Raw genomic sequence first — 12,324 nt, 5'->3', positions numbered from 1 at the left:
ATAAAAATTATATTTAAAAAAAGCCTTAAAAAATGAACACAAATGCAGCCATCACATCTGCGTGCTGGTAAACTGCAACCTATTATATTTTTATACTTAGGTTTGAATTCATTTTAGTTTACCTGCATCCAAAAGGAAATAAACAGTTTTTAGTAACTGACTGGTTCATATTTCCATGAAGTTTTCAGGCCTTTAATATAATGCAGCTTTTATTTTGTACTTAGTGGACACGAGAGTAAACTGCTACCTGTCAATCAGCAGGACTGTTAGTTCTTACAGAGCTGCCAAGGGCTTGGTCAGCCTCTTCCTCCTTTGTGCAGCTTGTCCAAGAATGATGGTCCCAGCATAAGCTGCATTTGTAAGCCAATATCTTCCAGTGCAGGACCTGATCCTGCAAAATACACATCTCCGTTTGGCTCATTTTTATGGATTTATGCATAAACTGTTAGCTGGAACGATTACTGCTCAAGTAACGAGGAGGAGGTTGGGAAGCTTTTGACAGCCTTGTTCATTTTTTTTCCTTTCTCTTTTTTTTCCTAATGACTTTATCAACGGAAACCTATCCACTGTAGCCAAGACTTGTATCTGTCAGAGGTGCTTGGTTAACTACCAAAAATGCTTTTGCTGCCCAGGCAACATTTCAATAACCACAATGTGTTTGTACGGTATAATATATATCATAGTATAGTAAAAAAGAAAAAAAAAACGTGAGAGGGAGCGGAAATGGGAGGAAGTATTGAGCCAGAAAATAAATATTTGATTATTGTCAAAGCTGCATTATACCTAAATTAACTACATATTATAAACAGACATTGCTTGCTGCAAAGCAAGAGTGATTTTTTCCAATATAATAATAATGCCTAACCTAATACAGGTTTTGTTTTAGCATCTAAAGCCTACATCTACCTTTAGCGTACTTTGCAATCACACTGACACCCCCACCCCAATTCCTCACTTTGTGCTTTCCTGCCCAAGTTCTATACTTTTCTTAAATCCTTCAGTCTTTGAGTGTATGTAAATTCCATGTTATGGCACCATGTCCCACTGTAAATAATGTTTAAGCCAATTATTCTAGAATTATTAATCTGTTGCAAAGTTTCTATCCTTGGAAACCCAACCAGTAACCGCACTTGCATTTTTAGGCTGACAACACTAAGTTTCTGTCTAGCAAATTAGCAGAAGTGTTGTCCACCTCTTCTTCATTTGGCCATTAAGCTACCTACCAGATCTATCAGCTAGGCAGCCCAATGGACAAGTGTGGATCAGGTCAGTAAATTTGAATGTCAAAGTGGTACATTGTTTTAAATTTCTCACCAGGTTACAACCCCCCCCCCCCCAGAACACCAACCTTCCACTGATCACACCAGGGAGAGAGACAGAGATTCCCACCAGGCATCATTGAAGGGCGCCGCGGGCTCGCCCACCAGGCATCATTGAAGGGCGCCGCGGGCTCGTGGGGACCGGGTAAGCTACTGAAAACTAACCCTGAGCCACACTCAGGAATACTGCCAGGGAGGTTAAGAATGCTGCTGCTAATTACAAGGTATTGGTTACCATGGTCAGCCTGCTGCTCTTGGATTCTCTACATAATAAAAATGTGGCAACAGAATATTAATAAATTAATTTGTTTAAGAAATGTGAATACAGTCAGAAATAATTCTATAGTATACTAAATAATGTATGATCTATAAATAAATATAAACTATAAACCTATACTAAATAGATTTGGGGTGTACATAAACTTAAGGACAGCAGGATTTCCTTCAGTCTTTAAGTGATGTTACATTCAGGATCTCCATGTAGGAAACTTTTCAATAGAGTTACAAAACATATTTGCTTCAGAAAACTAAATACAGTGAGGCATGGTGCCAAACATACTGAAAAATAAATTTAGGATTTACATAATCTTTAAAGAAAGTGTACAGCATAAATTAAATGGCTGCCACTGCTGATCTCATTCTGACAATGCTGCCAAGCTGATCCAGTGGACTCAGTACCTTCTAAGTTACTGACCCAGAACAGATATGTAGATCAGCAAAGTCAGAATGAAGTTAGAGGTTGTAATCTGCATACTTGTTTCAGGTCAGTGACTTTGAAAGTACTAAAGCTCTGGGATCAGCTTGACAGGTTGTAAACTAATATCGTCAACAGGGGACAACTACAAGATAGTAAAAATGGCAACTTCCATGAAACAGACGTGTGCTGCCGGTAGTGAACCAAGAGGAGACTGGTCACCAAAATGATGTACAATCCATATATATATGTCAAGTCCGATACTACATGACAAGTCAACATCCTGAAAATATCAACTCTTTATGATTTGGAGCAGCCAACATTACCTTTGGATTATATTTGTTACTGTTTCCATTCAGTTTTTTTCCGACTGAAATATGTGCACTAGTAAAGCAGAACAAAAAAGTGCAATCTCAATGCCGTATTACAAAGCAGGAGTACATAAAAAGCCAATACAACTGCCATGCAGAATGAAAAATGACCACAACTTGGTGGCAGCCCCAAAGCTGTGCAGACACTCTGTTTATGAATATTATAAATGGTGTTATAGGTGGTACAACTGACTGGAGGTAAATGTAAATGGATAACATTTATTGGATCTCAATCACTCACAGAATCAAAATTTCAGGAAGATATAAATTAAACACGAATAAAAGCAATTATGTATTCATTCCGATCAATAAGGGTCCTGTTTAGAATGGAATGTCTTCTCGGTAAATACTATAGGACAATAGAAACACTGCAGAAAACACTCACAAAACAAAAGCACTGTTGGATAACTCGTTTCAAGTTGTAACATGTTTCCTGCTCCTTCCTGCAATTTTTCTTGTTCATTAGAATAAATTGAGTATTGGTTTAAAATTGTGCTGGAGGTGATTTTAATAGAAAAGTATTATTATGACTTAAGTGTGGCTATACCAATGTATTTTTAATGCAACTAGCTCTCACTTGTTATTACGGTTTAATGCTCTATACCAGCGGTCCACAACCAGTGGTTGAAAATTTGGGTAGTCCACAGCTCTTGGCTGGTGCACCCCCAGGCAGGATCAGGAGAAAGACCCTTGGGGCACCTTGGGGGTGTGCACCGGCCAGAGCTGCGGACCATGTCTCCTGTATGCATCAGGGCGGTGGGCGGGTTGTGTCTGTGGTCTGAGCCTGTGATTGGAGTGTGGGCAGGTTCTGGAATCATGATGTCACTCTGGGGGAATCTGGCTTCTTCACCGCTCCCCGCGTATGCGATTGGGGACCACTGCTCTATACAGCATAAACAGGAAGCTTGGGGGTGGGTCAGCACTGCTGGAATTGTCCAATTACAGACTGGGAGCAAAGACATGACCAAGCTGCATTGCTTAACTTAGTGGGGAAAAGTAAGGTCAACAACCTATAATAATTACCTGTCCAGACTTTTTAAATCCTGCAAAAAGGTTTGTAATTCTGTTGATCAATTTAAAGGATTAGAATAAAATAGAGAATATCACAGAGATTCACCCCACCCAGCAGAATGTGTTTAGCAGGTGGTTTAGCATAAAAATGAATACAAATGTCTCTCAGCCTCCTGGCTATTTGATTTAAAGCCCTTCTTCAAGAGAGAACTGCCTAAATATCAGCTTCTCAGTGGCTCTGGCTCTGGAACTTCTGCAGCTTGTTTAGTTCATACACAGGCCTGGTAAGATTGTGACTACCCCTATCCTTCCTGAATCTGTAACTCTCACTCTCAGACACAAGTCTGGCTCAGTGAATATGTTCCCCATGTGTCTACATGTCTACTGACTGTTTGGAAACTCTTCCATTTGTGGGTAAGACCAACCTGTCCACTCCTCTGTGATGCCTGATCTGATCTTCTAGTGGAGATCTTTCCAAGCTGCTTTATTTAGGTAGAACTGATAAAGCAGCTTAAAAAGCTGTGAAAAGTCTTCAACCATACAGAAACAAGTCCAGCTGAATGTGACTAACTATTACTAGATATTTAGTAAGGAATGCTTTCCAAAGAGTCAGAAAGTGAATGAAAACATTGGTCTATTTGTGACCCCCAAGAACCAGAGCTGGACAGCCGTGAGTTGAGCCTTGAGTCTCTCACTCTCACTCTCACAATTGTATGATACGGTCTGATAGTACTTATGACTAATAAAATTGGATATTGAAACACACATTCAACTGACACATCCAGCATAAGAAAGCTACAAATTTGACCCTAATGCACTGATTGATTTTCTCTTAAAAACTTCATTATTACCAGGTACCAATGTGCTCAGTGCCCCCAATTGCTCTCATTCAACCATCCTCTACCTGGTACCTATCTGTCATCTATCTAGGTACAGAAGGCCAAATAATATTTGTAGATTCTTTTACACTATTTTAAATCTCCACAAAAGTTTATATGATCTCTGGTCTATGATTTGTTTATATGACCTAAGGGGATCAATGACACCTAAATAATAAATATCTATAAGCACAGCACTTTTTTACCTGTGAAGAACACTGAAGACCTCATATTATTACAGTAATACAAATCTACTCCAATTTCTTGCAAACAGTCATAGAGAAGGTTAAACAGATTTCCAGATTTTCTGACTAGAGGATATTTTTAGGAATGTAATAAAATTTACCATCACAGGGGTCTGTAGCACATTCCATGGATCCTCTGTAAATAAAAGTAATACAAAAAAAATACTTTTCCCTCACAAAGTGAGTTTGAAATGACTGAATACACAGCTTTTTTAAACTTTTATTTTTCTGAATGAAAGGACATAGCAGATGAATGAGTGTGGAGATGCTAATTCCAGCTCTGTAACAAAGGGCCCTTTCAGCAAGCGGATTTCACACGCAACAATTAAACATATAATCATTCTGAGAAAATGCAAAATGCATGAAGTTTTGCTTTCTCAGAGAGCAAATTATATGCGAGCAGCAAGAAATGATTCTACAAAGCCAAACAAGACCTGCTGATACATAATAAGAAATTGGGATTTAAAGAGCTACCGCCATATTTACATCACGCACATATCGTTATGTAAATATCTCAAATTCCTGATACCTAATGTAGTCAGTGGAGTAGGTTACTAGGGGCTGTTCATTTAGAAAAGTGATGTATTACTTCACTTAGCTTAGCGAATGTGATAACAAATTCACTCTGAAAAATGCCCAATCACATGCAAAAAAGAAAAAGAGAAAAAAAGATTTTTGCTTGCATGTGATTGGATAGTTAAAGCTAGTAGCTAGCGTCATCTTTTTCACTATACTAAGTTAAAATGCCCTTGCAGAGTGAAAATTCAAAAGCCCGAACTGCTCCTAGTAATTCACCTTCTATGTATTAAGTATAAAGTCACAATATATAAGCATAAAAATGTGTCTTAAATAGGGTATGCTGGTAACTCTTCCGCATAAGATCAGGAAAAAGGACATGCGGGGGGGTTAATATGGATTTTGCACTGACTAGTAACAAGGGGAGATAGAGCAAAAGGTCTGAGCTGTGTCAATGTGATGGTTTGTTACAATGGCTGGTCAAAGACTGAGAAAAAGATAAGCTGTTAGACCTGGATTTTAGAATTCTGTAATGTGGATATTTTTGAAATAAATGCTGAACCAACAAAACCTTTTATCTTTTATTTTTTCGGCTAATGAAATAAAATAGGTGCCAAATCATACTCCAAGTCTGCACTTTTGTATGTTTACCTTTGGGTGTATGGTATGGACAATGTGTTTGGGGGTGCAATGAGGTTGATTTAGAAGAGAAAACAGAAGTAAATGTTAGTAAAAAGAAAGTGAAATATTATGTTTACCTGGTATACCTAATTTTGTGAAATAAAAATGTTTAAAAATTTGATTTTTGCTGAAATCATTTGTGTGCATACCTTGCAACTGGTAAATATCCAAGACATTGTAAACACTTCCATTCCTTTGTATCCAACCTATTCTAATACTTTACGGTACCTTTTTATGTAATTTGCTCAGAAAAAAAAAACTAATTAAAAATGGTCCTCTTCAAATCAAGAGTCTCTCGATCACTTGACATTAGAATGTTATATTTGGTACGGAATTGGTTAAAAAAAAATTCTTCTTAGCTTCAACCTTTAAAATGCCAGAAGCCGAGCAGGCAGCGCGATTAAAGGGCATTAAATTAAAAGATCCCCCTCCTACAACTTCAATCAGAATTTCAGGCCGTGTGTTATTTAGCTTCAGCTCCTCAAGTGCAGCAGAATAACAAATTGCAACACTTTGATTTACTTTCTGCCGACACCAAATGGCGACAGGTGATAAAGAGAGCGCTGCGGCGCGGGGACGAGAAGCTTTCCCAGGAAATTAATTCCATCTTAAAGATTTCTATCCCGATATAAATATGTATGGATGTATTTACTTGTTACTCACTAACACTATATATATATATATATATATATATATATATATATATATATATATATGTGTGTGTGTGTGTGTGTGTGTGTGTGTGTGTTAACATTTCTTTCTGAAAAAAAAGGCAATGCAATGTTCTATATAATGATATAATGATAACAATAGACATTTCTAATACATACTGGCTGATAACACTCCCAGTTTCTACAATCCCACCACAATGCTGCTTAGTTATAAAGTTGAAAACATAATACTGGGAACTATTTCTCTATTCCTCCATGATGAGCTTTTACATTTTTAGTGCAGGGCAAACAATGATAATTTAGGAGAGTCTCCAACACTTCAGAAATTTCCATACTCCCCAACAAAATGCACCATATTTGCTGCTATAGGCAACTCTGCATTTCATTCCCAATGTGACAAGTGCATAACAATAACATAAAGCATATAAGCTGGGTTTATTTATTAGACAATAAACAATGTGACATATACAGTTCCCTGTATCAACTAATCAGGTATAATACTTTATTGATTCGACAACAGAAGCCATGGACAAATCCAAGGAGCCAAACAGTCAACTCAACAAAAAAATTGCAGATGATGTCTATTTTTTTGTTAAAGAAACCGGACATAAAGCACGGGTTTCTAAACCCAGCCTGGAAATCAAATAAAGGCACCCTAAGGAGCCCGCATGTGCCTCTTTACATTTTCAGTGAAGGCCTCCAAGCTATGCAAATATCAATACTAGTCTGCTCCCCATCTCCAACATCTCCAAGGAAGTGCGCTTCTTTAGGGAAGCAAGTCAGCTATTGACATTGCCACGATAGTCGACATATGCATATTAAAGCGTCCCTACATTTAGGGTACTGGTGAGTTAATATCAAGAAATAATTTTCCTTGCTTTACCCATGTCTCAGTTCCTTTTATACTATAACATATAGCCTAGAATAAAGCAATACTTCAACTGTGGTCAAAAATATTAAACGAATGTATTTATTTGTATTTACACTGTTTCCCAATAACTGCCCTGATATGTACATTTGCTCCAGAAAATTATCCAAATATAATAAAGTCTTATGCATACAGTCTGGGCAATAGTTCTGTAGAAACTGACTATACAGATTGCTAATAAAATCTTAGTTCTTGTTTAGGTAATTTTCAAGTTCTCATTAATAAGCAAATGAGAAATAAATGTATTGGAAGTTGTAATTTAATACCGGCTACACAATGTGCCAGTTAATATTATATATATATATATATATATATATATATATATATATATCGTGGATCCATCCTTTACCCATTCTAACTTGACTTTCCCAAGAATATGGTACTCATGCATTGTTCTCTCTTTTTCAGCAGAGATCTCTGGAGATATTAACAGTCTATATTAAACTACTGGAAAAATGTACTTAAAATTCTAGCTTTCAAGATATGTGCGATACACTATCAGCTGGGGTTATTCTATGCTCAGCCTCCATCCAGAGAAAAAAGCATGACTATACAAGAATCAGGGCTAAATGAAGTCTTGGGAAGTATCTAAAACAAGAATAAGCAACCCTAGAGAGGTGAGGATCTACCTGAATGACATGGAAGAGATCAAAGATCAACAAGGTGATAACCTACCTAAAAGACATGAATACCAATTAGAGTTATCTAAAGGGTCTATGTAGCTTTTCTAAAGCTGAACAAGTTTTGGCCATACAAATCAACATTGTCCCTATAGGTCCAGTGAGCACTGCCAGGTATTTACCTGTAGAAAATAGGAGAATAGGTAGAACACTTGACCAGAATTCTATTAGTGAACCTGCAAGTCATTGACATGATGACCCACCCTAGTCGGTTCTGTAACACAGAGTCTCTGAAATCCCTCTAAAGTACTGAAACTCATTACCCCTATTCACAATCCCATTTATCTCTTCCACTACCCTCTACTTCTTTTGGCATTTTGGTGCAACGACTGCGTTCTGGCTGACTGAAGAATTTTCCAAAGAATGAGATTATACCTACCCTATGAATATGAGATGGACTTTCCTTGCTGATGAATTACTTCATGTTTAAATAATTCAGCAATGGCTTCTGAAATGTAAGTATAAGTAAAGCTAAGCTGCAGGCAAAAAATAACCAAGTAAATCCAGTTATCTTTTAAAAAATAATTAAATGCCTAATTACTTACAACTAGCATTAGTGTCTATTGAAATCTGTCTTCTGTAATCATAGCACAGAACCATACAGATTGATTGGGGGGAGAGTCAGAATATAGAACCTATCACACTGCTGTCAGTCTATCAGGTTGAACATACTTACACGGGTTTAGAGAACAAAGATGAGCGCATCAGTGTGTTGTTGGCATCAATAAATAAGTGGCATGTACCATACCAGTCTGTAATTCCTAACTACAGTGTGGTCTCTGGGGGAGGTTTAGGACCTTGCTGAGCTCGCTGGTAAGGATCTATGGGGATCACACAACTGACTGAACAGGATTCAGAACATCTCTGTATTTTAATAGTAAATTTAGCTGTTTGTCCGAATTTCAGGTATAAGCAGTAGTTAGATTCCAAGCATGTACCACAGCTAAACCTCAATGCCAAAAAGAATGATTTGTGGAAACTTAAGCAAATGCAGAACACGATACCAACACTCAGCTTCTATTCCCTAACCAAAAATGGAAAAATGAAAAAATAAAATCTGATTGCTTGAGTAACACCTCTACTTTTCTTGACTTGAGTCTTCATAAATAATTTCACTGTCTATTAAGGTCCACTTTACCAAGCCATGCTGTAAACCCGATCTGTTTTAAATTGGAAATTTACATACAAGTACGAATAAGCATATATTTTGCCTTATATTGCAATTTATTGCCACTGCTATTATCTTTCAGAATAATCTCAGTCTGCATTTACCTAATTATTATGATATATGGACAAGAACAGTTGGCTAACATGGATGCATAAAGCCTGCAGTCCATGCGGCCAATTTGTCCATATTTGTATACCACAAATACTGTTAGAAAAAAAAGTACACCTACAATCAGAATGAAATAAAGAAGTATTTAAAATAGCACCTGAACTAAAAAAATTGTGAACTAACACCACAGCCATGTACAACACAAATATACCTTATGGAGCATCAGTGTGCTTTGGTGTACATTAAAAGCCAGGTAACATGGTTTCCATGCCAAGCCTGTGTGGCACAAGTCACATACATGAAAATATCCCAATTATCAGATGTGAAAATGACCCAATGAAATCTGCTTAGTTGAAATATAGCCTTTTTGTTTAACAGTTTCTAAACAATAGATGTAGCGTAATCTATTCTTTTCAACAGCTGAAAATTGGAGAAGAAAGATATTTGCTGCAATATATATAATATATCTCTCTCTCGATATATATATATATATATATATATATATATATATATTACATTTTAATACAGCAGCTTCACATGGCAAACCTTCACTCATCTGTTGGCAAACCAGACATTGTTTAGAATACAATCACACAGTGTAGTAAAAAAAAAAAAAAAATATTTCCATCATCAAAATAAATATGTTATACATCCCACCCAAAATGTTACACTACAGTTAGTATGACACATGTAGAGTAAATAGCCATTCAATAATTCATTGACTCTGCTTCCAAATCAAACATTTTAGAAGTTGTTTAATAAACAAAAAAAGTGAAAACCAATTTAAAACATTTTTTTAAAACTTTATGATGATTTGGATCCATAAGGATCGTCCACATGGTTCCAATTTCTCAGTAAGGCATTTTTATTTGTGCAGCATTGTAACACATGGGAATCAATGTACTATGTATTGATAATAAGCAACACTTTCATTATTGTGCAGAATTGTGCAAATTTGTTAACATTTTTTAATTTACTAAGGAATTTTCAGATCAAATTGTTTTTGGAAATTGGGATCACCACCTTCCTTTAAAAACTGGCTCATTTTGGACTGCTAATCATACATACAACTCATACATACAACTTTTAGGGTCCAATAGGATGAAGGAGCCATACAAGTTGGTGAATAAATCAGGTTTCATGAGTGTTATAGGCTTTCTATAGTAAATAACTATTTAAAATATTTTTTCTTCTATTTTTTAATAAAACAAAAAATAAAAAACACAATTTTATACCAACATAATATTTATGTAGGTGAACTGTACATAAGATCAATAATATACAAAACATCAATAAATACCATAATATACAATATATCACAATATATTTCATATTGTGAGATCCCAATCATCCTTTTAAATACTGCCAACATCCCTATTAACCAAACTATGTTGAAAGACAGGAAAGAGACAAACAAGATGGGACTTTTAGGACATTAAACATTTTATATCACAATATATTTTTTATACATTAAATACCTAATAAACTCAAATTACCTAGGGCCTAGGACACAAATGCCAATTTTCACTTCGGATCTGATTTCTGATTCAATAAAACAATTGCATTCAAAGGTAAATCAGCAGCTACCCTACTGTAAGAGGCGGATTGTTTGGCCATGGTCAGGGGGGCAGTTTATCCCAAGCTAGGAAAGAATGGTGTACCATGATAGCACCTGAGAATCTGATGTGTCCCTGGGAGAGGAAATGAAGATAAAAAACCCAAATGCTGTCCTACACTTTTGGTTCCAAGCCCAGGTTTTGATGCCCAATTAATAGTTACCTAGTTGGTTAAAAAAAAAGTCTTGCCAGTTCTGATTTTAAATGACATTTCACCCAAAAATTAATGGTAAATATGTCAGTTTGGTAGCTGCTATCTTCTGTGGTGACCCTTCTCGGTCCATGATCATGGCCAATAAATGTTCACTGTCCCGGGTGTCCAGGCCATTTTATGCCATGTTTAGAGCCGGGCTCTGCAGGGCACCTGGAAAAAAAGAAAGCCTCCAGAGGCATGGGGAAAGGTTTTCTGGAAGAAGAGACTTTGCAAGTTTCACTCCCTTACCAGGCTTCATTGGCATCACATACACCGAACACTGCACCTGTGCCGAGATAAAATCTCAGGGCGACTTCTTCCTCAAATTATTTTAACCCCACATTGCAGAATTCTATCTTTCAGCCCGTTTTCAGAGATTTTCATCACGTGGCACTGCCCGCCGCTGTACAATCTTTGCATCCTGAGCGTATTGCACGTGTACCCTGCTCACCTCATTCATTCCTATGGCGGAGGCCTTACATATGGTCATAAAGAAATGAGCGAACCTTGCCATAGGGAATAAAGGGGCGGACGGTGCCCACGTACAGGACGATATATATGCATGGCACTGCCAGGGACAGTCAATTGTGGCATAAAAAGTGTTAGAGGAAGCAAGAAAGGCCAAGTTTAGTAAAAGTGAAGTGATGCCGATACACAGGTGCCATATAGTACCCATGTCATGAACTCCTGCCAGCTTGTACATGCCATGGCTGGCGCATATCTATGCCAGCTGGTACTATGGCTGCCAGCCATCCACACAATGTAATAAACAAAGTTGTGCCCTGTCATCTGCTCCCCTCACACCCAGAGCCGGGGAAGTTGGCACAGCCCATTGTCGCTGTGCGGCACACAGCGGGTTAATCCATAGTGGCCGGGTGTCATGGCAGCACATGTGCGGGCTCTGTGTACACGTCATGTGTCAGCTCCGTCCGCGGGCCTGCCCGAGCCCCGGCCTCTCTTACCGTTCTCTGCGGGAAGGGTCCTGCTGGAAGGCGGGCTTGGTGGGCGCCATGATCCGGGCCCCGAGATGTGAGGATGCCGAGAGCCGCGGGCATTCCGTGCCCGGTGCAGGGGGGGGGGGGGGGGGGTGCTGTGTCTCCTCCTGAGGGGTGACAGCGGTTCTATCTAGCGCTGCATCCCTCCATCACATCCCACCCCCTCTCCTCCTCTCTCCTCCTTCCCTCTCCGCTCTATTTACCTTTCTCCATTCACTCCAATGCTGCCCAACTTCACCGTCATGTTACA

At 38.0% G+C, this 12,324-nt stretch overlaps 1 protein-coding gene across 4 annotated transcripts in view; it reads right to left on the bottom strand.

The window, feature by feature from the left end:
* NPAS3 (neuronal PAS domain protein 3) overlaps window positions 1–12,324 on the bottom strand; it is a 298,073-nt gene that overhangs the window by 268,117 nt on the left and 17,632 nt on the right. The window contains exon 1 of one of the 4 annotated variants that reach the window (XM_072427892.1): window positions 12,042–12,151. The exons of 2 other annotated variants lie outside the window; for them this stretch is intronic. In XM_072427892.1, coding sequence (XP_072283993.1) covers window positions 12,042–12,091 — 50 coding nt within the window. In that variant the 5' untranslated portion in view covers window positions 12,092–12,151. Of the gene's footprint in view, window positions 1–12,041; window positions 12,152–12,324 lie in introns of those variants that run through there. One more of the 4 variants, XM_072427894.1, reaches the window with a different exon arrangement.

Source organism: Pyxicephalus adspersus, chromosome 12, assembly GCF_032062135.1.
Source record: "Pyxicephalus adspersus chromosome 12, UCB_Pads_2.0, whole genome shotgun sequence".
Taxonomy (NCBI): Eukaryota; Metazoa; Chordata; class Amphibia; order Anura; family Pyxicephalidae; genus Pyxicephalus; species Pyxicephalus adspersus.
Note: the sequence above shows the minus strand (reverse complement) of the source record. Positions and strands in the feature narration are given on the sequence as shown.